Below are 22817 nucleotides of genomic sequence, written 5' to 3'. Positions count from 1 at the left end.
AACAATGTGATATTCCTTGAATTGCCTGTTAATTACACAACCTTTTATTTTATTTTATTACGAGAACACGCTTACCTGCGGTCTTGTACTCCTGCAAGCCTCAGCTAGATGTCTGTGCCAGATAATCGCAGAGAAACGTGATCCAGTCTGGAACTTGTAAACATTACCTGATACCACAGAATAAAACAAATGAACTTGCATTGGTTTATTCAAATGAAGTTGTGTGACATTGCAAATCTGCCATTTATAGAGCCAAAAAGTCATTTCTTGAATACATTTCATTGTAGCAATGACTCATTTCTTTCGTGGAAGATAATTCATCACTTTTGTGTATATTCTGTGCGTGATTGCTGTGCAAGTTTCCTCCCCAGACTAAAATGCATGTTTGAGCTGCCATGCAAGCCATGGCAGGGTCAAGGCACTCAAAGAGCTGTATGAGGATAGTTCTGACTCTGGGTCAGGTACTGCGCACAGTGACGGACCTCGCCCTACGTGCAACGAAAGTCACTGCGCGGTTCCTTGTGCAGATTGTCCACACTTGTGGTCCAGGAACGCCATCTATGGCTGAACCTGGCAGATATGAGGGAGATCGACAAATATCAATTTCTCTACTCCCCGATCTCCCAGGCTGGCCTCTTTGGTGGCGCGGTCGAGACCTTTGCCCAGCAGTTCTCGGCTGGACAGATGCAGACGGAGACCATTAAGCACATCCTGCCCCGGCGGCCAGCTGCAGCTCCCCCTCCTGTTCATTGCAGAGGGCGCCCTAGCGGCTTCCACCTCCGCTCCCACGCGGCCACATCAGCAGCCTCCAGCTAAGCCGCAGCGTGGAGACGGCCGCAGGATAGCGGCACAGCCCCTGCCAGATCCTCCAAGCATCAGGCCAAGCGGCGCTCCTGAGACGGGTGACCTAGTGTTGGAGGGAACAGCTCCTCAGGAGCTGGTTACCACACCACTCCTGGTAAAGAATCTTTTGTTAAGTTTCATTTCGTTTTTCCTAAATTCTCAAAAAAAAAAGAGCAGTTTCCTCTATCCCTGTATTAATCCTGTAGCTCAAACAGTAGAGCGTTGGCGCTTGCAACACCAAGGTCATGGGTTCGATTCCCAGGGAAAGCAAGAACTGACAAGAATGTAAATATGTACCTTGAAAATGCAGTGCAAAAAGCGTCTGCCAAATGCATAAAATGTAAATGTAGTTCACAGGGCATTAACTAATGTTAACAAATACAACATTCAATTTCAATAATGTATAACTAAGATTAATAAATGCTGTAGAAGTATTGTACATTCTTAATACTTGTTATCTAAAGAAGTTAACTAATAAAAAGCTTTACGTTATATTTTTGAAGAATTATATTTTAAGTGACACGTATTAAATGTTCTTTAGTGACTAGATGAGTAAAAGTACCTCTTTCAGGATCAGTGAGCTGGAAAATATTTGGATGTTCAGGGTTTTCTGGCAGCACCACAATCCAACCTGTCAGCGTGATCTTTTTACATGGCCTGGATTTATACTTGAGATAAAAAGCCACAATTACAAAGAGGTTATGCAAAGAAGTTCATTTAAGTGTAAACTTAGTTTAAGTTTAAATTTGAAGAAGTAACACTGATAATTCCCTGAATTGTTTTCCAAATGCAGTTAGGTTGAACATAATTTATTTAAATTACTTAAAGCTGAAGTGTGTAAATAAAATGACTGTTTTCAAACTTCCCCGTATACCATTGGCAGAGCCGGACAGTAATGAAGTACATTTACTTGAGTACAGTACTTAAGTACAATTTTGAGGGATCTGTACTTTACTCGAGTATCATTTTTGGGGAGTACTCATGACTTTACTCAAGAACATTTGAGAGGCAAATATTGTACTCTTTACTCCACTACATTTCTATCCATAACCATGAGTACCCTTTACTTCTAATAAAAAAAAAGAAAAAAAAAGGAAAAAAGAAAAATCTCGGAAACCCTCAATTTGTTGTTTCCCTCTCAAACGTGATTGGATTGTGCAGGCGCCACTGATTGGGACAGCCTATCAGCAATCACCTTCAGCTTTCCGTCCTTCAGTCAACTCCATGGTCAGATTTAGATAAGAGACGAAACCATGGAATCCTGGGAATGTGCCAACCCGTAGCCCCACCTCGCCAGACTATTTCAATTTTCTGAACAAGTTAATGATAGTTTTCGCTTCAAGTGTTTGCTGTGTTTACCAATGTAAGCACTGTGGCAGTAGTAATGCAATATTTAGATAATGCACTCTTGTACTCTTGATACTCAAGTACTTTTAAAAACAAGTACTTCAGAACTTTTACTTAAGTAGACATCTGACTGTAGTACTTTTACTTGTATTTGAGTAAAATTTAGCAAGGGGTATCTGTACTTTTACTCAAGTAATGAGCTGTGTACTCTGTCCGCCTCTGACCATTGGTCGTGTCAAACAGACAAACCCCTTCCCAAATTAATTAAATCAGGGGCATGTTCAAGTTCAAAACGGTGCGCAACGTTTTGCTACGGTTTACATGTTGAACGTCATGTTTCCTGGAAACGGCGTGCACCGGTGTGCAACAGGGTTTGAGATACGTTTTCTCTTGTTTGGTGGGTGTGTCAGAACTGCAGTCCAATCAGCAGCAACATGTATATAAAGCACACGGTATTAAAGTGAACTCGCACAATGGGTTCAAGAAAAGTAATTTACAAATGTGTTTGATGCAGCTCGGTATACGCAAAAACTGAGGATATTAGAAGACATGTTTGTCGAAAGTTTTATTGCAAAAAATATAGGATATCAACATAATGATGTAGTTGTTTATATTTTTAGCTTCATTGCAAGTGTATTGGTATAGAAATAAACAATGGTAATTAAGTGCTTTTCCTAAAAATGAGAAAGAAAATACAGGGTATTAAAACAGTATGACCTACAAATAAAGTCAGTGTGTGAGGCTAAATAGATGTGTTTTAGTCTGAATTAGGTAAGATGTGTGCTTCAGTTTCAACAATCCCTTCACTCGATTGGGATGTTCTCTTTTGTTCTGGGCGGCAAGTGCAGTAACTGTAACATCGGGCATATTTTGTAGTATTAAACACATATTTATACCGACTTCATCAGGCTTAGAAAATTCTTCACAAAGAACACAAAGAATGGCCTTCTCAGCTGCCATAGTTGCAACTCTTGCGTCATCAGAACAGTGTGTTCAACGCATCACCGTTTCTGTTTAAAAAACGTTGTGCAACGTTTTGTCGGGGCTGAACGCAGCCCAGTTTGGTTAAAATTATTTTAATTTTTTTTAATTAGCATGATAATAGGCTATATATTAATTATTTGACAATGTAAAGTCTAAATAATGGCTTAGATGTCACCTCATACAGTTGTGGTCAGAATAATTGGTAAATATGATCAAAGATGGCTGTAAAAATATATCTGCATTGTTTATCCTTTTGAACTTTCATTCAAAAAATGCACAAAAACCTAGCCTTTCATTGAAGTAAAAGAATTGAAAGTCCACAGGAGTATAAATATGAGGAAACACAAAGGCCAAATTCCCTAAATCATGAATCACACTCAAAGTAAACCCAAAGAATATAGTTCTGATGTGCAGCAAAAGATTGTTTAGCTTCACAAAACAGAAAGTGTCAGTAAGAAAATAGCTAAACCATTGAAAATCTCCATTTCCACCAACAGGGCAAAAATGAAGAAGATTCCAATCAGAAGATTGGAAGATTCCAATCAACTACAGATGTTATGAATCTGCCTGGAAGAGGATGTGTGTCTATATTGTCTTAATGCACAGTGAGGAGGAAAGTTTGAGTGGCCAAAGACTCTTCAAGGATCACAGATGGAGAATTGCAGAGATAAGTTGAGTCTTGGGGGTCAGAGAGCCTAAAAAATAAATAAACCACCTCTACATCAGCACATTTTGTTTGGGAGAGTTTCAAGAAAAATCCTCCTCACTCTTCCAAAAATAAACTCCAGCATATTCAGTTGTCAGACACGACTGGAACTTCAAATGGGACCAGCTTCTATTGTCAGACGAAACAAAAGAAAGAGCTTTTTGGCAGCAAACATGCCAGATGGGTTTGGTTCAAACAGGGATAAAAAGTAACCCATGCCTATAGTTAAATATATTGCTGAATCTTTAATGTTGTGGGCCTATTTTTTAGCTGGAGGTTCTGGACATCTTGTTCAGATACATGGCATCATGGATTCTAGCAAATACCAACAGATAAAAAAACAAAACCTGACCACTTCTGCTAGAAATGTTATAATGGGCCGTGGTTGGATCTTCCATCAGGACAACGATCCAAAACAAACATAAAATCAAGACAAAAATGTGTCACTGAGCACAAAATGAAGCTTCTGGCACGACCATCCCAGTCCCCAGACCTGAACCCTATAGAAAATGAGTGTGGTGAACTGACGAGAAGCAGCACAAAATGGATCTGGGAGAGATTCTGTATGGAGAAATGGTCTTTGATCCTCTTCCTCCATACACCTGTTTGTTCCCCCTGCCCGTAAGCTCTGCCCCCCGACTTTGGAACTCACTACCACCGCAACTTCAAATTGCAACTCAAAACACATCTGTTTAAAACTGCCTATTATATTTAATGTCACATACTCTTTTTCAGTTGTTTTTCAGTTACTGTTTTTAAATGTATTATGTATCTTTGTACGGTGTCCTTGAGTGCCGAGAAAGGCGCCTTTAAATAAAATGTATTATTATTATTATTATTATTTGATCTCTTGTCAGATGTTCTCCAAACTCATCAGGCATTATAGAAGAATACTCAGAGCTGTTATCTTGGCAAAAGGTTGCAAAAAGTATTTAATAAAAGGGTGCCAATAACTATGGCCAACGTGTTTTGGAGAAAAGCATTTATTTCATAATGTGATTTACCCCCCACTTTCAATTTTTTTACTTCAATGAAAGGCTAGATTTTTGTGAATTTTTTTGGAATGAAAGATCAAAAGGATAAGCAATGCAGATCTATTTTTACAGCATCTTTGATCATATTTACCAAGGGTGCCAATAATTCAGACCACAACTGTAAACAAAGCTATACAAATAAATGTGAATTGAATTGAACTGAACTGAACTGAATTGAATTGAACTGAACTCTGTTTTCTCACTGGATTGAAGGAATAATTAATCACTTACATGTCTTCGCTCATTTGCTCTTAGAGCTTTAGAACCAAAATAGATGAGAATGGAGCCGGATAAGACAATCCAGTAGCGCTTCCAGGAAGAAAGCTGGCGTAAAGAAAACAAGAGTGAAAATCAACTTAAGAGACAGATTAAGTTCTCTTCTCTATTAACTCTAACAGACATTACTCTTTTATTGACCGTTTATTGAACTTTCTGGACAGGTATGATCATTGCATCCTTTAAATGTAACCCAATAAGTGTCATGGTTTCTTGGACATTAAATCTGGCAAATGACAGGATAGTCTACCCAAAAATGTATTGTAAATGTAGATGTTGAACATTATGTTGAAAGTGCCTGAAATGGCCAGTTTCAAATTTCAGTTCCTGTTTCAGTCTTTCATGTCAAGATTTTGAAGTATTTACTGCTATCAGGTAGCCTGGGTTTCCCCATGCTGCCTTGAGCACAGCGCGATTTTATTCACGCTGCTAGGCAGTCTGGATACCATGGACCAGATTTTCCCCTCAGCTAGGGAACCAATCACAGAACGGGGAGGGAGCAGCAAGACGATGACGACATCTATGCGACACACCGAAGCAGTTTGTTTATATCTATGGCTCCAACATGACAGACGTAAAAATATATGCATATTTTTAGGAACACATCTACAAAAATATGCCTGTATTTCAAGTTGATAAAATAATTTAAAATCCACATCAGTTTATTATTTACCACGCCCTCCCAGGATCTATAACGTTACCTAGGCTACTTTCACTTTTAAAAATTCATCATAACTGCGCGCGCGCGATCTGCTTGCAGTCGTCGAGATGGATGCTGAGGAGTTGAAGAAAAGAACAGCTAGTGGAGATTGTAAAGTTGTCGACAATACGTCATCAAAAATCAAGTCCAGTGTGTGAGAGAAATTTGGAGTTATCTGAAGAAAATATTGTGAAAGGCTTTGCTGCAAACATTTTCGTGTTGGATAGCCGCAAATGTGGAACTTCATCCCTGAGGAAGCACGCAGAAACTGTGGTAACAAAGCAGTTCTATCGAACAGTATTTTTCATATTTAACACTGTTAAGTATGTGTGGTGTGCAGGGCATGTTTGAACCCAGAATTGTCAGATGTAGGCTAGACGAAATTGCGTGGCAGATATAGTGTTGTAGCCGCGTCTGTTATTAGGCTACTCAGTTTTGTGGTAACGTTAGCCATGGTCTTCATGTACCGGCCTTTTGACAGCTTCGGCTGAAGTTGTCCTTGTGTTAATTGTCATGTAATAACTTCTGTATGACCTGGCAATAAACATTTTTGTAAGTGTGTCTATAATGTGATTGTCTAAACTGATTTTATTTCGGGTGCGGGTCGGGTGTCGGTTCTATTTTAAGTGGGTCGGGTGAAGATTTTAATTAGTGCTGCTGTCGGAAAACTGGTCGGGTGCTGTTTTAAGCACTGCGGGTACGGGCGGGTGCGGATTTACAAAATCGGACCCGTGCAGGACTCTGGTGTACACATAAATCTCTGACCCATCATCGTCTTCTTCGTTGAATATCTGTCGCTCTACATACGTCATCTGGTATAATTGAAACGATTGGCTATGAGCTACGTACAGGCACATTTGATAGACATTCGTAGCGCCCAATAAACGGCTCTGGGCATTCGTAAACCACGCCTCAAATACGAGAAAATGAACATGTAGTTCCCAGACCACGTCTCAAAGAGAAAGTGGTCTGATGTTAGCCAGGCTAGCTATCAGGTGTAACTAGGCTCATTCAGATTTGGCAAAACATTCTGTGTGCAATTATAAAAGACATTTGGGCAATGCCTTATCCACACACACAAGATTAAGCATTCAAAAGCATTAATTCATTCAACTATTTTAAAAGACTGGAATGAACACCAGCACACACAAGCAATCCTTTTAATAGTCAATTTCATTTAAAAATGTTAACCCAACAGGTATGAAATATCAGAAAGAGAAAAAAAAACTGTTAATGAGAAGACGGGCATATAGGACTGCTGCAGTTTAGTGAATATGTAATATGAAATATGTAGCCTATTTATTATTCAGAATGCACAGTTGGACAGAAAATATATTTATAGGAACATTTCAGCTGGCTCAAGATAATTAATACAGAGATCATTATTCATTGTTTTAATCAATTGGCAGCCATAAAACATAGTGCTAATCTGCATTCTCATTGTATGTAGGTGCGCTGAACGCTCGAACCGGAAACTCCCGATATGTACAGTACTAACTAGAACACGGAAGTAGTTGTGCAAGTAGTCCATTGGGATATGGGATAAAAATACCTGGTCATAGGGTTGCGCGATATGCTCCATTTTCATATCGTCCTATCGTCAGCCTGTGAGATCGGCGATACACGATATTATCGTGAGGGGGCGGGGCTTACTTATTTGATTATTAACTTGCTTATTTACTCATCAATTTGCTTGTTTTATTACTTCGTTTTAAATGAGAATCTTTTTCTATTTTGCTAGCAAAGGTGGAGTGTTTATTAATAGGCTAAATCAGGTTGTTTCCTGGTATAGTGAGGTAAAAAAAAAAGATCCTAATCATTCTTGTATCTGACCATTCTTGTATATTTCAACATGTCAGCGGGAAATTTACGGACACACATGATCCCCTCATGCCGTTACTGATGCAGCATTTTGACTGTAGGCTGCTTCTGCACGAGATCATGAGAACACGTTTTAATTTATTGGGTCAAGAAAGAGTCGGAGTCTGCGATATGTCCTCCTACCAGTGCTCTCTCTGTCTGGATGCACTTCACTTATGCGCACCGCACTTCAATAAACCGAAATAACGCGGGTTTTAAATGCCGGGAGAAATCAGAGGCAAAAATCTAAAAGTCGATCGGTACTTATGACTTGACTCTGATAAAGGAAAATGGGTTAATCCGTTTACATGACCACATGCATTGTCAGTTTATTCAGCATAATCGAGTTAATAACGTGCATGTAAATGCGATCATTCCCTGAAAACGAAAGCAGAAACGGACTGCGCTTTCACTGCATTAACTGCGCGTTCTCTCAGAGACGACGGTGGATATAACGGTAGGCTACAGCATCTTAATTTACTGGCTTAATATTTCTCTTGTGGACTTACATTATTGACAGTGAAAAAAATAGAAGAATATTTCTTGTTAAACAAGTTTGAAGTTGCTTGTGATTTTCACAGGCAGAGTTTCACAGATGCTTCGTGTAGCCTACTAAAGACTTTATTAGGCATAGGCGGCCTATATAATTTTATTGATATTATTATTATAATTAATATTTTGTAATTGTAGCCTACTGTTTTTAGTGTTTTTACTGTCATTAAATATTTTGTTAATGTGCTATGGAAACAAAATACTGACGAACAACGATGCCGCGTCTTCATCTTGGCTCTGTATAAGAATATGCGTCTGTTAAAACAAGCACTCTTGGCAATTTGTGAATGGATCACCTTGCAATTCAATTTCGTTGTGGGATGTAATTTTTTTCTGTTTTAAAAATATTTTCTTTGAGGAGTCCTCATACGCGCGCGTCGGTGACGTTGCATGTGTGGTTATGTGATGTCGCAAGTGTGGTTATGTGGTGAGATGTCGTTATGAATTTAGGCAAGGCAAATATAATTGTAACTATACTAGCTTCATAATAATAATAATAATAATGATTTAATACATTAATAGGAAAACGAGCCAATTATCGTATTGATATCGTCAAAGGCATCTGCCATCGGCGATATCTCTGTCTATCGTCGATACACGATACTATCGTCTATCGGCACAACCCTACCTGGTCATGTTTAATGTAATCTGTAAAAACTGTACAGATAAATTTGACTGCACACTTACAGTTGGTTTTTTACCCTCCTTCATCAGTGTCTTTCTCCGCAGGGGTCCTTCAATGGTTATGCTGCTCAAAGAACTGCATTCATAGCTGGATACGGACCCTGGGGTGCTGTTGAGGAAGAAGAGGATCAGATTTACCTGCCATGTCCAAGCATGATGTAATGAGGTTATGCAAAGCAAAGGCAGCTGTACACGAAAAACCTGTTTTATTTGAATACTTAAAAAGACAATAGTATGAATTTGAGCTGTGTGCTTATGGACACACAATTAACAGCAACAAGGTTTCCTACCTATAAATATAACTTCTGCTTCTAGGAGAGTTACAGATTGGGACTCGCCAGTTTGGACCAAGTGTTGCGTACATACGGCCTCTGGAAGTGATCAGGAGGAGGGATGTGTTTTTCATTTGTATTAAGAAAATAGTCACAGATAAATAACAAACATGTTGACAGCTGACATTCTGAACATTGCTACGTAACACAGCAAATGTGTAGAACTTTAAGAGGGAAAAAAGGACAAAATATACACACACACTTGAATATGTGGTTTATGGGGACTCTTCATAGGCATAATGGTTTTTATACTGTACAAACTGTATATTGTATCTCTTATCCCTAAACCAACCATCAGAGAAATCTTTTGGCATTTTTTGGATTTAAAAAAACAAAACATTTAGAATGTGCCCTTGTGAGCCATGATTATGTTGTAATTACGTTGTAAATAATATCATTATACACATTTGCGTCCTCAAAACCATATATACAAGAACACAGACACGCAACAAAACAGAAAACACTAATTGCAATCTATATTCTATTCTATTCTAATGAATAATAATGATGTGTAATTAGCCTTACCTCTCAACAGTACTTGATAATTCATCACTAAAAGAGCTCTCTCTACTGCCTACAGAGGGACAGAGAAAAGATGAATGTCAAGAAAAACAAACTCATTATCTTTTTTTCTTAAAATAAATTCATGAAAGGTGGTAACAGAAAAAAAAAGAAAGAAAGAAAATCAACAATGAAGATGACAGGTCTAAATGAATAAATGAATGTTAAGTTTTCAAAAGGCAAAAACCCACTGCACAAAATCTTGAACACCACTCCCATCTAGTGGTGAAAAATCAAAGACAAACACAATTCCAACACAGCAGTAATATTTGATGGTGGTAATAGTGGAACACTCCTAAATTAGGACACATAAATCCTTGCACTAATCCTGTGTTAGTGGAACAAAGACTGAGATGTGTACAATAGGAATAAACTGCAGTACCCAGTGAGATGCCGTTGGTAAATACTGAATCATGTGTGTGGTTTCTGACAGGACTGTGAGACTCTAAGAAGCTGTCATCCAGTAGGTGTCGAGCCTTTTCTTTTGCAGGGAATGTCGTACTTTTACTCTCCACTACACCAAACTGGCACATCATACTGTGACGAGACGGGTGAAGTGAAACAGAGAGAGGCAGTCAGATTAAGAAATGTGTTCCCTTGTGAAAAAGCTGTGCAGTTGTATTGAATGTGTACTTGCAGATAATAATATAATACTAATGAAATAAATGGCCACTTAAGTGTACTTGAAGAGAGTACACTTTCATGACTATGTTTCTTAACACACTTAAGTACTTGTTAAAATAGTGCACTTTGTAAAAATGTCAAAATAAAAGTTTTACTTTAAAATTCTTTTAAATCGTTTTACTCTTTTGTCGTCTTTAAAAAAATGTTTGACTAACATACTAAAACACATGCAAGGTACTTGATTATAGGTTTAACTGTAGTGTGTTATTCAACATTACATTTAAAGTTAACATATTTGAAAAGTACTAAAATGCAACTTAATTTATAATACCATAAATGCCCATCAGTACATTCATTATTAAACTTAAACCATATTTCCAAAGAAAATAGAACTGTGAAATTACATATAAAGATGTGCATAAGTGGGTAAAAAAGCACACTACAGTTCAGCTAATTGCATTTAATATAAATTTATATTTCTTATTTCATCATTCCTGTAATAAGTACTCTTTTTAAAACGATGCTAAATTTTAAAAAGGTTAAAGGCAACTGCTCTTTATCTCCATTTTGGAGCAAAGTTATATTCTTTTTTATTTATTTTAATTCCTTGTGCTGTGATTGGTAAACTTTTCACACAATGCACTGTGATACTTACTTATTCCCCAGACTGTGGCTCTTTCTGTGTCGGGCAGGGGGTGGTGTTGGGAGGTGGGCAACCACTGATGTATCAGGACAGGTCGGTCGTCGGTTATACCGACTGAGGTTATACACTTCTGAGGGTCCTGTACACACACATGCACACACACGTTTTCATGTTTTATGGGGACTTTCCATAGACATAATAATTTTTATACTGTACAAACTGTAAATTCTATCCCCTAACCATAAACCTACACATCACAGAAAACGTTCTGCATTTTCATCATTTTGTGTGATTTATATGCTGTTTTCCTCATGGGGACCAAAAAATGTCCCCACAAGATCAAAGATTTCTGGCACTGCCATCCTTGTGGGGTCATTTTGTTCCCATAATGTAGGGCACACACGCCCGCACACGCACGTACATACGCACACACACACACTCCATATCAAGGTCTTAAAGATATCCTTGCTTGTTAAAACACTGAAACTACATTGAAACATAGATCGCTAGATTGTAGCTGCATTTGTAAAGCCTGTTCCTGTTCTGTTCAAAACAAACAACCACAAAATGCTTACTAGGCACCAATTAAAGCGTGTGGATAATTAGAAAAGCTTTGGCTCTCAGAAAGCTAACAGGACTAAAACATTTGAAAACAGTCCCATAGTTCCACTGGTGCAAGTTAGGCATCATGTCAAAGAGGACGGCTCAGTTTCTCGAACCAGCCACAGCTTTACTGGCCTGGTAAACAAGAATGTCACAAAAATAAGTGGACAGCCAGGGAAAATGTTCCCTGCAGTCATGTTTACAGGCCTTTTTCCACAGTAAAGTCAAACCAGAGGAGGATGTGTGGCAATTTTATAAATGGCTTTTGAGTATTAGGAGTATTATGTTAATCATGACATTTCCTACCGTCTTTTATAGTACATTAATAGGTCTCATAATGGGTAAGAAGACCCTTTACCTAAATGAAAACAGGATTTCTTCCCAACTAACAATCAGAAGAGACAAGCTAAGTGATGCCAGTAGAGAGTGCATCATTAGAGGCCTTTCAAACACTAGATATATAGGCCATGAAAACATAGTGACCAACAGAGACTTCTCAAGAGTGGCAATACAATAATCAAGCATCTAACTTCCACTGTAAACGCATGTACTGTATGATGCGAAAACAAAACCATCGAGCGAAATACCGGAGTGAACATGGCTGTGCGCGACTTTTGCAGATTATGTGAAGTAAAAATCAACGCATCCACGGTACGGCTCTCAGCCCGCCCTCTGTTCGTTGATTGGCCCGGCTGTTTTCAGGCCGGAGGCAAACGGAAAGCTATTACGCTGTATCAGACTGACTACAGAAGCGAAATGAAATTGAGCGGAAGTAAGAAGTCTGACGTAGTCAGGCTAGACAAGTCCTAGTGATTCATTTTAAATCTAGATATGGCGGGAGAGTTGGAGTTAACGTGTAAACAGAATAATTCAAATAGTTTTGTTTTGTTGTGATATATAATGCACATTTTCACCATGCATTCCATATTAAGTTTAAAAAAGTTTAATAGATAAGAAATGTGTTTAAGCCTAATTTTTAATGATTAACTTATAAAGTTAAGAGCAGGGGTGCGTTTCCCAAAGCCAACTATGGTCGCAAGTTCTGTCGTTACCAATAGAGTTCAATGGAACTTGCGACCATAGTTGGCTAACGATGCTTTTGGGAAACACAGCCCTGATCGGGAACACACATGCACACACAAAGCATATTTTAAAAACTTCATTATAAATGTATTTGCATTTATTTGTATCATATTAACAGCAATAATCAGATATTCCTGTTGTCGCTGACTAGCTTTGTCGTAGTAACGTTCCATGTGAAGCTAATGAGGAAATGTCTTTCATTGCTCCTTTCAGCAAGTGCGTTCCAAACGCTTCATCATGACACACAAGTTCCCTGCTCCCTCCAAAGGGCTCTGTAGGGCATATGGATACTCACTTCCGATTGGAATTCACCCCTAATAATTAATAATTAACATATAATATAAAACTAAATAAAAAGAATTTAAATAAATCATCACAAATAATGCATTTGAGTATAAAATGCAACTTGGAAACGTCTCCTCTTAAAATGCATGCATGCTTTTAGAAACAATTTCAAGCCATATACTGTAACACAAAAAGTTGAACGAGTGAGTTCATGTAGAAAAATCCAAATTAATTAAACCTGACATCCCTGAATTAAAAAAAATATCTTGATTTTGACAATTCTTGATACAAAGCATATTCTTTCCATATCCAATCTCAACCTAGATTTCTCCATGAGTTGGGCCAGTTCTGCCACAGCTGTTACAACCATAAAATGCTCAATGTAATTTGATTTCCTACTCAAATATCTGACAGTCAAAAATAGGAAACATCCTAATTGCTCAGTCTCTCTTGAGAGGAACTACCATACACCATGATTTAATTCAAACTCTTCACTAACTTCAGTTCCTTGTCTTGACGTACAAGGACCAAAAAGGTTTTTTAAACATATTTCTACTCTCTACTGCTGTGTTCCTCCATGAGTGAAATTTGTGTGATTAAGGGTATGAAAGTGAAAACTATACTTGCACAATGGATGTTAAACAACATAACGTCATTCCTGTTAAAGGGATACTCCACTTTTTTTGGAAATAGGCTCATTTTACAACTCCCCCAGAGTTAAACAGTTGAGTTTTACCATTTTCGAATCCATTCAGCCGATCTCCGGGTCTGGGGGTCCCACTTTTAGCATAGCTTAGCATAATGAATTGAACCGGCGGCGTAATGATGTGACGCAGCACATTCCGCCTGATAATAGGCTACTGAGCTGGGGACTATTATCAGGTGCTGCGTCATATCATTACGCCTGCTTCACCCATGGTACTGCAGCAAAGTTTCTTGATTATTACGCAGGAATGAGAGTATAGTTCCTAGCCATATCAGCCTAGAAAATCGCAACTTTTCATTTTTTAGGTCTTAGTACAACGATGTAACTACAGAAGAGTCAAGTTTTAAATAGGAAAAATATCGAAACTCTTTGTTCATTTTTTTTTGAGAGAGATGCTAATGGTCTTGTCCGGGTCAATTCATTATGCTAAGCTATGCTAAAAGTGGTACCGTCAGACCCGGAGATCGGCTGAATGGATTCGAAAACGGTAAAACTCAACTGTTTAACTCTGGGGGAGTTGAGGAAATGAGGCTATTTCCAAAAAAAGTGGAGTATCCCTTTAAGGTAAACGGGGGGCACTAATGGGCTATTTTTATATTTTATTTATTTGTATTATTTACAACACAAACTAACCAAGTAACAGTAATAAAAACGTAATAAAAATATTTTTTTAAATAAATAAAAATGTGTCTTTCCCAGGCACAGGTCAATTTTACTCATTCAATATGTTTTATACACAATTTGTGTTTGTATATTCTGGGTGTTTATGTAGTCTTTGATACCACATTGGGTTTTACTCATTCAATATGGTTTTATACACAATTTGTGTTTGTATATTCTGGGTGTTTATGTAGTCTTTGATACCACATTGGGTTTTAAACTTCATGGTTGCAGGACTGAAAAGAGAAAAAGCCTTAAGCATTATGCATTTTAAATCAAGATTTAACATTAACCTTCAAAGGTCTATCTGAAATTTACCAAAGACCACCATGATCCAGAAAGACGGCTCCTTCAGAGCCACTCTACAGACGGCAGCTGGTTGTTATCTGCCAGACAGAAAAGAATAAGCTCATGGGAGAAGTCGCTCCTTTTAAACAAGCGTCTGTGGGGCTGATCTAGGTTCATGAATGCTAAGTTACATGGGTCTTACTCTTTTATTGTCCCTCCAACACACACATCTTCAGAATCCCTCCAACCAACAATGATTTCCAGACTACAGAATACCAGCACCTCTCCTGTCAGGTACATCTGAAATACTTCAGCTAAATTACTGACGATCCTCCATTTTTCCACTGGTGATCATAACTCAGGAAAAAAAAGACTAGAGTTAACCACTTCCAGGAGGAGTTTTTGAGAAGAGTAAACTGAAAGGATGAAGGCATGAATTTTTTTACCTCCAAGGTCTTCTTTGGAGGATACCAGACGAGGTGAGCTGTTCCCAGGTTCAATCTTCAACGATAGCCTGTATAAAAGGGTTGTGACAGGGTTATAGTCAATTAAATATAATTTTTTGGCCACATGGTTTAAACTACAGAAACATTTGGAAAGTCTTCATTATACATTATGTCCTTTTCAAGCTCAACAATTATGCTCTGATACGGGAAAAGATAATATAGATCATTTTTACAGAAAGACTATTGTTTTTGAAGCAAAGCACACAAATAATAGCTGTAAATAATGTAGTGTGGTGCAAGTTAGTTCCTCTAGTTAAGATTAGTATTTGTGTTATTATCCTTTTTGCACTGAGCTTCATCCCATTACCTTCCTCAAAATATTTTGAATATAACAGGGGAATGTAGTTTAGGGTCCAATACTCCCTATTAACTACTTGGTTATTAGCAAGCATATTACTAGAATATTGTCTGTTTATTAGTAATTATAAATCATATATTAATGCCTTATTCTGCATGACCATATTCTCTACCCAATACCTAAACTTAACAGCTACGTTACTAACTATTAATACGCAGTAAATAGGAGTTTATTGAGGCAAAAGTCGTGGTTAATAGTTAATAGTGAGAAATGAAACCTAATCTAAAGTGTGAACATACACACACACACACACACACACGTATATATAGGACACAACAAAAAAATTCTGTTGGTCCAGGAGGTACATTGGGTTTGAGATAAAAAAATTGTTTCAAAGTTCATGAGTGTTTTAGAAAAAATTTAAAATAAAATAAAACTTTTTAGGCATAAATGGAACACATTTCTGCAAATGCTCCATAGAATTCGCTGTAACAGCAGTGCCAGATGGCAGGACATGCTGTAAGTTTAGGCTAATGGTTTTAAGACTGTTACCCTGGATCGCTGAGGTTTTCCAACCCAACAGACTGCCAGACGATGATGTCATTCCCCACAAACACAACTATTACCCTGCAGTCCCCATCTATTCCACCAAACCCATTCTCCTCTGGCGGCCCTGCATCCTTTGGTGTTGTCAAAGGACTCAAAGTGCCAGAGACAATTTCACATGGAACCCAGTGACTGTCTGAATGTCTAAATTTAGGCACTTAATTACGGTGCAATGAATATACTTTCACAAATAGGACCTTTTTGGGTAAAAACAGAGTTGTCTTTTGTACAATACATTATTTTAATGATCTTTTAACCAGACACACTATTTTAAAACGGCTCAAGTTCAAGAACCAGATACAGATTTTAAGACAAATAATTTAAAGCTTTTTTATGTTCACCTGAAATAGTGTCCCCTTGGTATTACATCTTCATAACTTCATGTCTTTCTCATTAATATGGTACAGACTCTGTGTAAACACTTGGGTCTGCATGGCTTAGTTTCACTTGAGAAGTTTGATCTGATATTGAAGTAAGCCAGGCAAATAATTTTTTTAACGAAGCATGGAAAAAACTTGTGAATTATGTCACTGTGCCAAAAAGGTGTCTTTCTTCATTTTCTCATATGGAATTGTGTTTGAAAGCTTTACCAGACCAACAGCTTTAACTCATTACTGTCGTCAGTCAGAATGGGGCTCTAGAAATGATTCAGTGAGGTAAATTACTCCAAGGCAAAATAATCCTTCTTTCCTCGAAGGAAACAACTCAAGAAGATCTTTATACAGAATATATATCTCTTAGTATTATACAGATGTCCGGTCTTTTATCTGCCTACATAAATCATATTAGAATAAAACATATTACATTGTCACAATTATGGTACAGTTCTTTCTGTCCCTTTAAAAAATAAACATGTTAGTTACTATTAGATATGTAAAATATTATATTAGACTATTGTCTAACATAACAATAAACGTGATATCTGTTTCCCCCCTTAAAATGGTGATTTTGGCCTTTCACATTTTAGAGGTCATGAAATGTACATACATAGACTTTATTTATGGGAAACATAAATGTGTCAATAATTACAAACCAACAGTAAGTGCCAAACTATCAGTTTAATTTAGGTTTAAGCATGTTGGCATATATATATATATAGGCAAAAGTCGTAGTTAATAGTTAATAGTGAGAATTGAAACCTAATCTAAAGTGTGAACATACACACGCACGCACGCACGTACACACATAGGACACAACAAAATTATTATGTTGGTCCGGGTACATTGGGTTTGAGATATTTTTTTTTTTACAAAGTTCATGAGTGTTTTAGAAAGGAATAAAAAACAAACAAAAAAAAAGCTTTTTGGGCATAAATGGAACACATTTCTGCAAATGCTCCATAGAGCTCCCTGTAACAGCAGTGCCAGATGGCAGGACATGCTGTAAGTGTAGGCTAATGGTTTTAAGACTGTTACCCTGGATCGCTGAGGTTTTCCAACGTATATATATTGTGTGTGCTTTGACACCCCACTTGAAACAGTCAACAGTCAACACCTAACTGGAAAGTAACTAACACATCCACATGGAAACAGTGGAACTATGGGCATCCAGAGTTTTGCAATTCCCAATGTTGCGTTTATAAGTGTCTAGACAGCAAGAAATTGGACCGCAATAAAACCACCTGCCCTTTGTGCAAGACAGACAGACAGGACCACACAGTAGGTCTGAAGAGAACTACCGGAGGAAACAGGGAAAACTCATTTAATGATGATGAAAACATCAATGCTATGCTTGTCTTTGTAGAGGCAGAAAGCCACATGTATGTATAATGCATAACATGTGTAGCATGTAACATTGAAGCATTTCTAAAATTATACTTTTACAATTATTTTTTCATAACATTTATTTTGTCATACATCACCTAATGTGTATGGCATCATTTTTTTCAGAAAACCATATTATATAAGACTGTGCTAGGAAAATACATTTTACATGATTATTCAGCCTGAGGTAAAGGAAATAGGGATTATATTGTAGCATGAAGTCATGCCAAGCTGTTGCAGCTGTGGCCGGGAAAATTAGGTGCTTGGTCGGCCTTTGGGTCATACAGCCAAACCAAGAAGGCTTTAAGTCCACAGACAGCACATGTTTTAATAAATACTATAGGCAGCTGGGTAAAATGAAGTGTTAAAACAAGGGAGGGTCTTGATTTACGGGCGTTTTACAGATGTGGGTAGTTTAAAGTGAAAGCTGGCATAAACATTTAAGGAATGCAATAAATTGCAGGGCAGAACGCAAAGCAAAATTACCCAAAACAATCAATTCAGCTGAATAAAGGCTACTGAGCATTACAATGTGTTTAGGTAACTTACGTGTAATTGTCATCCTCCACAAACTTCTGAAGCTCCTCGATGTAGCGCACAGACATCAAATACTTCTGCACGTGTGGTAACATGACCAAATGATCTGTGGTGTGAATAAATGTGGAGATGAAATGTAAATGATCTGCCATCAGCACATAGACCGTGTGCAGGTTTATAATTTTTTAAATTATAATTCGTTACATTTATATAGCGCTTTTCTAGGTACTCAAAGCGCTTTACATGGAAGGGGGGAATCTCCTCAACCACCACCAATGTGCAGCATCCACCTGGATCCACCTTTTTGCTTTCCTTTTTTATTTATTTCCTGCAATCATGTTCATGTTTATTTCTAGTTCAATCACGCAACTCTAGAGGGTGCCGGCTGATAAGTCCTTTACATTAAATCTGCCTCTGCTGATCCTGCAGCCAATGAGATTGCTTGCTCAACATTTAAAAAGTCTGGTTCATTGTTTGTTGTAAGCTAGTCCTGCAGTCCTTCAGAGTTCCTCTGAAACCCTCCACCTCCCCCAGCTCCACCTGCCTATCTGCTACAGGATTTATGTATGACTATTTATGCAGCAGCATATCTTACATGCTAACAGCAGCGTGTCTGTGTATCTGTTAGCAAGTGCATACTTGCTCTGCAGCAGCAATAATCAACAGCAGCAGCATTAACATCGCCATATTCAATAACATGCTAAAACTATTCTGAGTTGTCATGATTGAACTTTCTTCAACAACGTCTTAACATTAATATGAAAAAATACTGTACAGGAAGATGAAATGCAAAAAGTAAATCGTACTTGCAAAAATAATAATGTAATATGAAAATTAAAGTTTTTTATAAGCAACGTACCATAGTTACAGGACACCTGTAAGTCGGAGATGATGCGCAGTAGATTGTTCATCTGATTGGTTCTTTGCTCAGTCTCGATGATGCTGTCAGAAGCAGGGTAGGCGGAGTCAATGTAGGTCATATCAAACAGGTAAATTCCTAATGTAAACAGAGAAGAAAAAGTGTTTATATTCATGGGTTGAGAGGGAGATCGTTTCATTCATAATTCATGTTTTCCCTTTCAATTGTAACTCAAAAGGTGAAATTCAGAAAACAGTCTTTTTTTCCATGCAGGTGCAATGAATAGAGGCCGAAGCTTTTAAACTTCAAAAATTATGTGAAAGCACCAAATAAATATCATAAATGCCGTCCATACAATTTCTTGAATGCAATTTTTAAATGCATATGATACAAATGTAATCAACTATTCCTCTTCAATAAGCTCTTTGTTGAATCAGTGAGCTGAAGATCAGTTCAAAAGATCTGAAAAATTATATATATGTATGTATAGTGCAAGATTTGTATGGACTTTTATGACACTTTTATGCTAACAGTTTGAAGCTTGACAGTTCTTATTTAAACAACCATTCAAAAGTCTGGAGTCAGTACGATTTTATAAATGAAAATAATACTTTACATTTATTTAAATTATAAATTATATATCATAATGTTAAAAAAGATGTATATCTATAACAATACCTCTATTTCAAATACATGCTGTACTTTTGAACATTCCATTCATCAAAGAATCCTGAAAAATTTATTATGGTTTCCAAAAATATTAAGCAGCAAAAATGTTTTCAATATTGATAATAATGAGAAATGCACCAAATCAGCATATTTGAATGATTTCTGAAGGATCATGTGACACTGAAAACCAGAGTAATGGCTGCTAAAAATTCAGCTTTGCCATCACGTGAATTAACTACATTTTAAAAATAGAATTAAGTTTATTTTAATATCTATTTAGAATCAATTTTAAATATGAAACGGTTATTTTAAACTGTAATAATTTAACAGAGCTGTTTTACTGTATGGATGAATGGAATTACTTCTGAATGGAATATTAGTTATTCTTCAAAACTTCACCTTTTGTGCTTCATGGAATGGGTTATAAGAAGTACTGTAATTAATAAAAAAATGTAGGTGAAGTATCCATTAAAGATTGGTTTACAACAAACTTCTAATGTAAAAAAAAAAAAAAAAAATCACATTCTATCCACACATCTGGGCACTGAACTCAGTGTTGTGAAACTTCAAGGCTTTCCAATTTCCACTCTTTTACTACATTTACACATATAGTTCAGAGAGAACTCTCTCCAGGATTCTCATGAACACTGGTAATTGTCAGGTGACAGGGACAACACTAAATGGCATGCAGTGTCTGGCCTGAAAAGAGTGGCCTGGAGCTATTGCCTGAATGTTCTTGCTTGCTTGCTAGTTTCCTCTAGTCTACAGGATTCATGAAGCAGCTTGCTAATAAGCAGGTAGAGGTTACGAGTCTGTTAATGAGTGCAGTTAGTCAAAAACTGAAGAGTGAAGATGTACTTTACACAGCCAGTGGGATGAGTCTGGTTTCTCACGCCAAGCCTAAAGACTATCCGTGGCTTAACTAGTATTAAATTACAGGAAGGTGAGAGTGGATGTTCTCAGTGAGCAAGCAGGATAAGTTAGATCAGTAAAGTGAATCTGTGCAGCTAAAAACTTTCAGTAGCTACACAACTTCTCTCCCACTCTATTGTTAAACCAGATGCCACACTTGTTCTCTGTAATCATACACTTGTAAAATATGGTCAATGTTCTGCTCAAATGACCAGAAGTGGATAGTTTTGACACCTGGTCCTGAGCTGGAATAAACCGATCTTCTTTGTGGTTGACAGCTCTCATTACTGCCCAGATCTGATGTGTATTACCACTTCTGTCTGATTCTGTCTGGTTGAAATAGACTTTTATGGGTTTGTCATTAGCATGAAACTATGATTTCAGTTTAAATAAATGCAGGGTTAACCTTATATGGAATACTACTGGAATACTACATTACCATTCAAAAGTTTGGGATCAGTAAGTAAATTAAAGGTGATGATACACAGGGCAACTTTTTGAGCAATGTTGCTGGGCAATGTTGCCATCAACGGGCAACCAGATGAGACACAGGGCCGATGACCGATCTAAATTATCCAGATATAATGTATTGCCCATTTTCAATGGGAAAGTGCCCAAGCAACAATCGCTCGGCAAGATTGCCCAGCAACATTGCTCAAAAAGTTGCCCTGTGTATCATCGCCTTAAGATTTCTTTTCAGCAAGGATACATTAAATTGATAAAAAATTACATTTATAATGTTACAAAAGATTTCTATTTAAAACAAATGCTGTTCTTTTGAACTTTTTATTCATCAAAGAATCCTTAAAAAAGTATCAGTTTTCACTAAAATATTAAGCAGCAGAACCGTTTTCAACAAAATGAATATGTTGAAATAATACATTGATTAAAAAAAAAAAAACAGTTATTTAAAATTTTAACAATGTATTTGACATTATAGCCGAGTTTCCACTGAAATTACCCAGAACAATTTGTCCCAGGAACTTTTCCCCCCCAGACCTGTTGCTGTCTGCATTTGCATCGCGGTCTAAAGTACCGGGAAGATTAGGCAAATAGTCCAGTGACATAGGCCTGCGCACGACTTTCCAGTTCCTGATGGATTTCATTCTCGGAATATAAGCTTAATAAAGCATGAACCTCGTCGTCGGTCCATCGGTTATACTTCTAAAACTCCATTGTTGATTTGAATAGCAAACAACTGTTACTGCATGCACCTCAACAGATAAAAAAATAAAATAAATTGTGATTGAAATAAAATGCGGACAACCAATGTCAACCAATCAAAATGCGGCATGAACTCAACCAATCAGCATGTTCAGCACCCAAGTCCCACCCCTGAAAGTTTCTGAACTTTGAAAAAGTACTACCTCGCCAGCAGGGACTTTCGGATGGGTAAATATTTACCCAGACCCTGGTTCCTGCAGTGGAAACACAGAGTACCACCCCAAAGTCCCTAGTTCCTGGGGAAAGTTCCTGCGGTGGAAACGCGGCTTATTACTGTTTTTACTGTATTTATTCAAAGAAATGCAATATTGGTGAGCACAAGAGACTTCTTTCAAAAACATCAATAGTAACAGACCCCAAACTTTTTAACAGTAAATGTCCATAAATATTAGGGCTGTCAAGCATTTAAAAACTTTAAACGAAATTACACGACGTGGTGATTAATTGATCGAATTAATCAGGAATTTGTCTGAGAAATCACCCCCAAAAGATCATTTAAAGTCATTATTGTGTTAATTCAGAAAAGCATCAAATAGACATATAGACAAATAGACATAACAAAAAGTAGCTTTAGAATTTTTTATTTTTTTTATTTGATTCAACATAGAATTTTGCATAAACTTTTAGGCTTCAACGGCCATGAGGGTGAGTAGATGATGACAGAACACTAAA

At 37.3% G+C, this 22817-nt stretch overlaps 1 protein-coding gene across 1 annotated transcript in view; it reads right to left on the bottom strand.

The window, feature by feature from the left end:
• ralgps1 (Ral GEF with PH domain and SH3 binding motif 1) overlaps positions 1–22817 on the bottom strand; it is a 116151-nt gene that overhangs the window by 2755 nt on the left and 90579 nt on the right. Inside the window, exons 11-21 of the mRNA XM_084388481.1 lie at positions 19341–19478; positions 18494–18587; positions 15218–15285; positions 11159–11285; positions 10262–10416; positions 9844–9892; positions 9277–9357; positions 8990–9095; positions 5146–5238; positions 1406–1511; positions 76–167 (exon numbers count right to left, since the gene is read on the bottom strand). Of these exons, the coding sequence (XP_084244607.1) occupies positions 76–167; positions 1406–1511; positions 5146–5238; positions 8990–9095; positions 9277–9357; positions 9844–9892; positions 10262–10416; positions 11159–11285; positions 15218–15285; positions 18494–18587; positions 19341–19478 (1109 nt within the window). The remainder of the gene's footprint in view (positions 1–75; positions 168–1405; positions 1512–5145; positions 5239–8989; positions 9096–9276; positions 9358–9843; positions 9893–10261; positions 10417–11158; positions 11286–15217; positions 15286–18493; positions 18588–19340; positions 19479–22817) is intronic.

This window comes from Rutilus rutilus (assembly GCF_951802725.1).
Source record: "Rutilus rutilus genome assembly, chromosome: 19".
In the NCBI taxonomy this organism is placed as follows: Eukaryota; Metazoa; Chordata; class Actinopteri; order Cypriniformes; family Leuciscidae; genus Rutilus; species Rutilus rutilus.
This window is presented reverse-complemented; position numbering and strand designations above follow the sequence as displayed.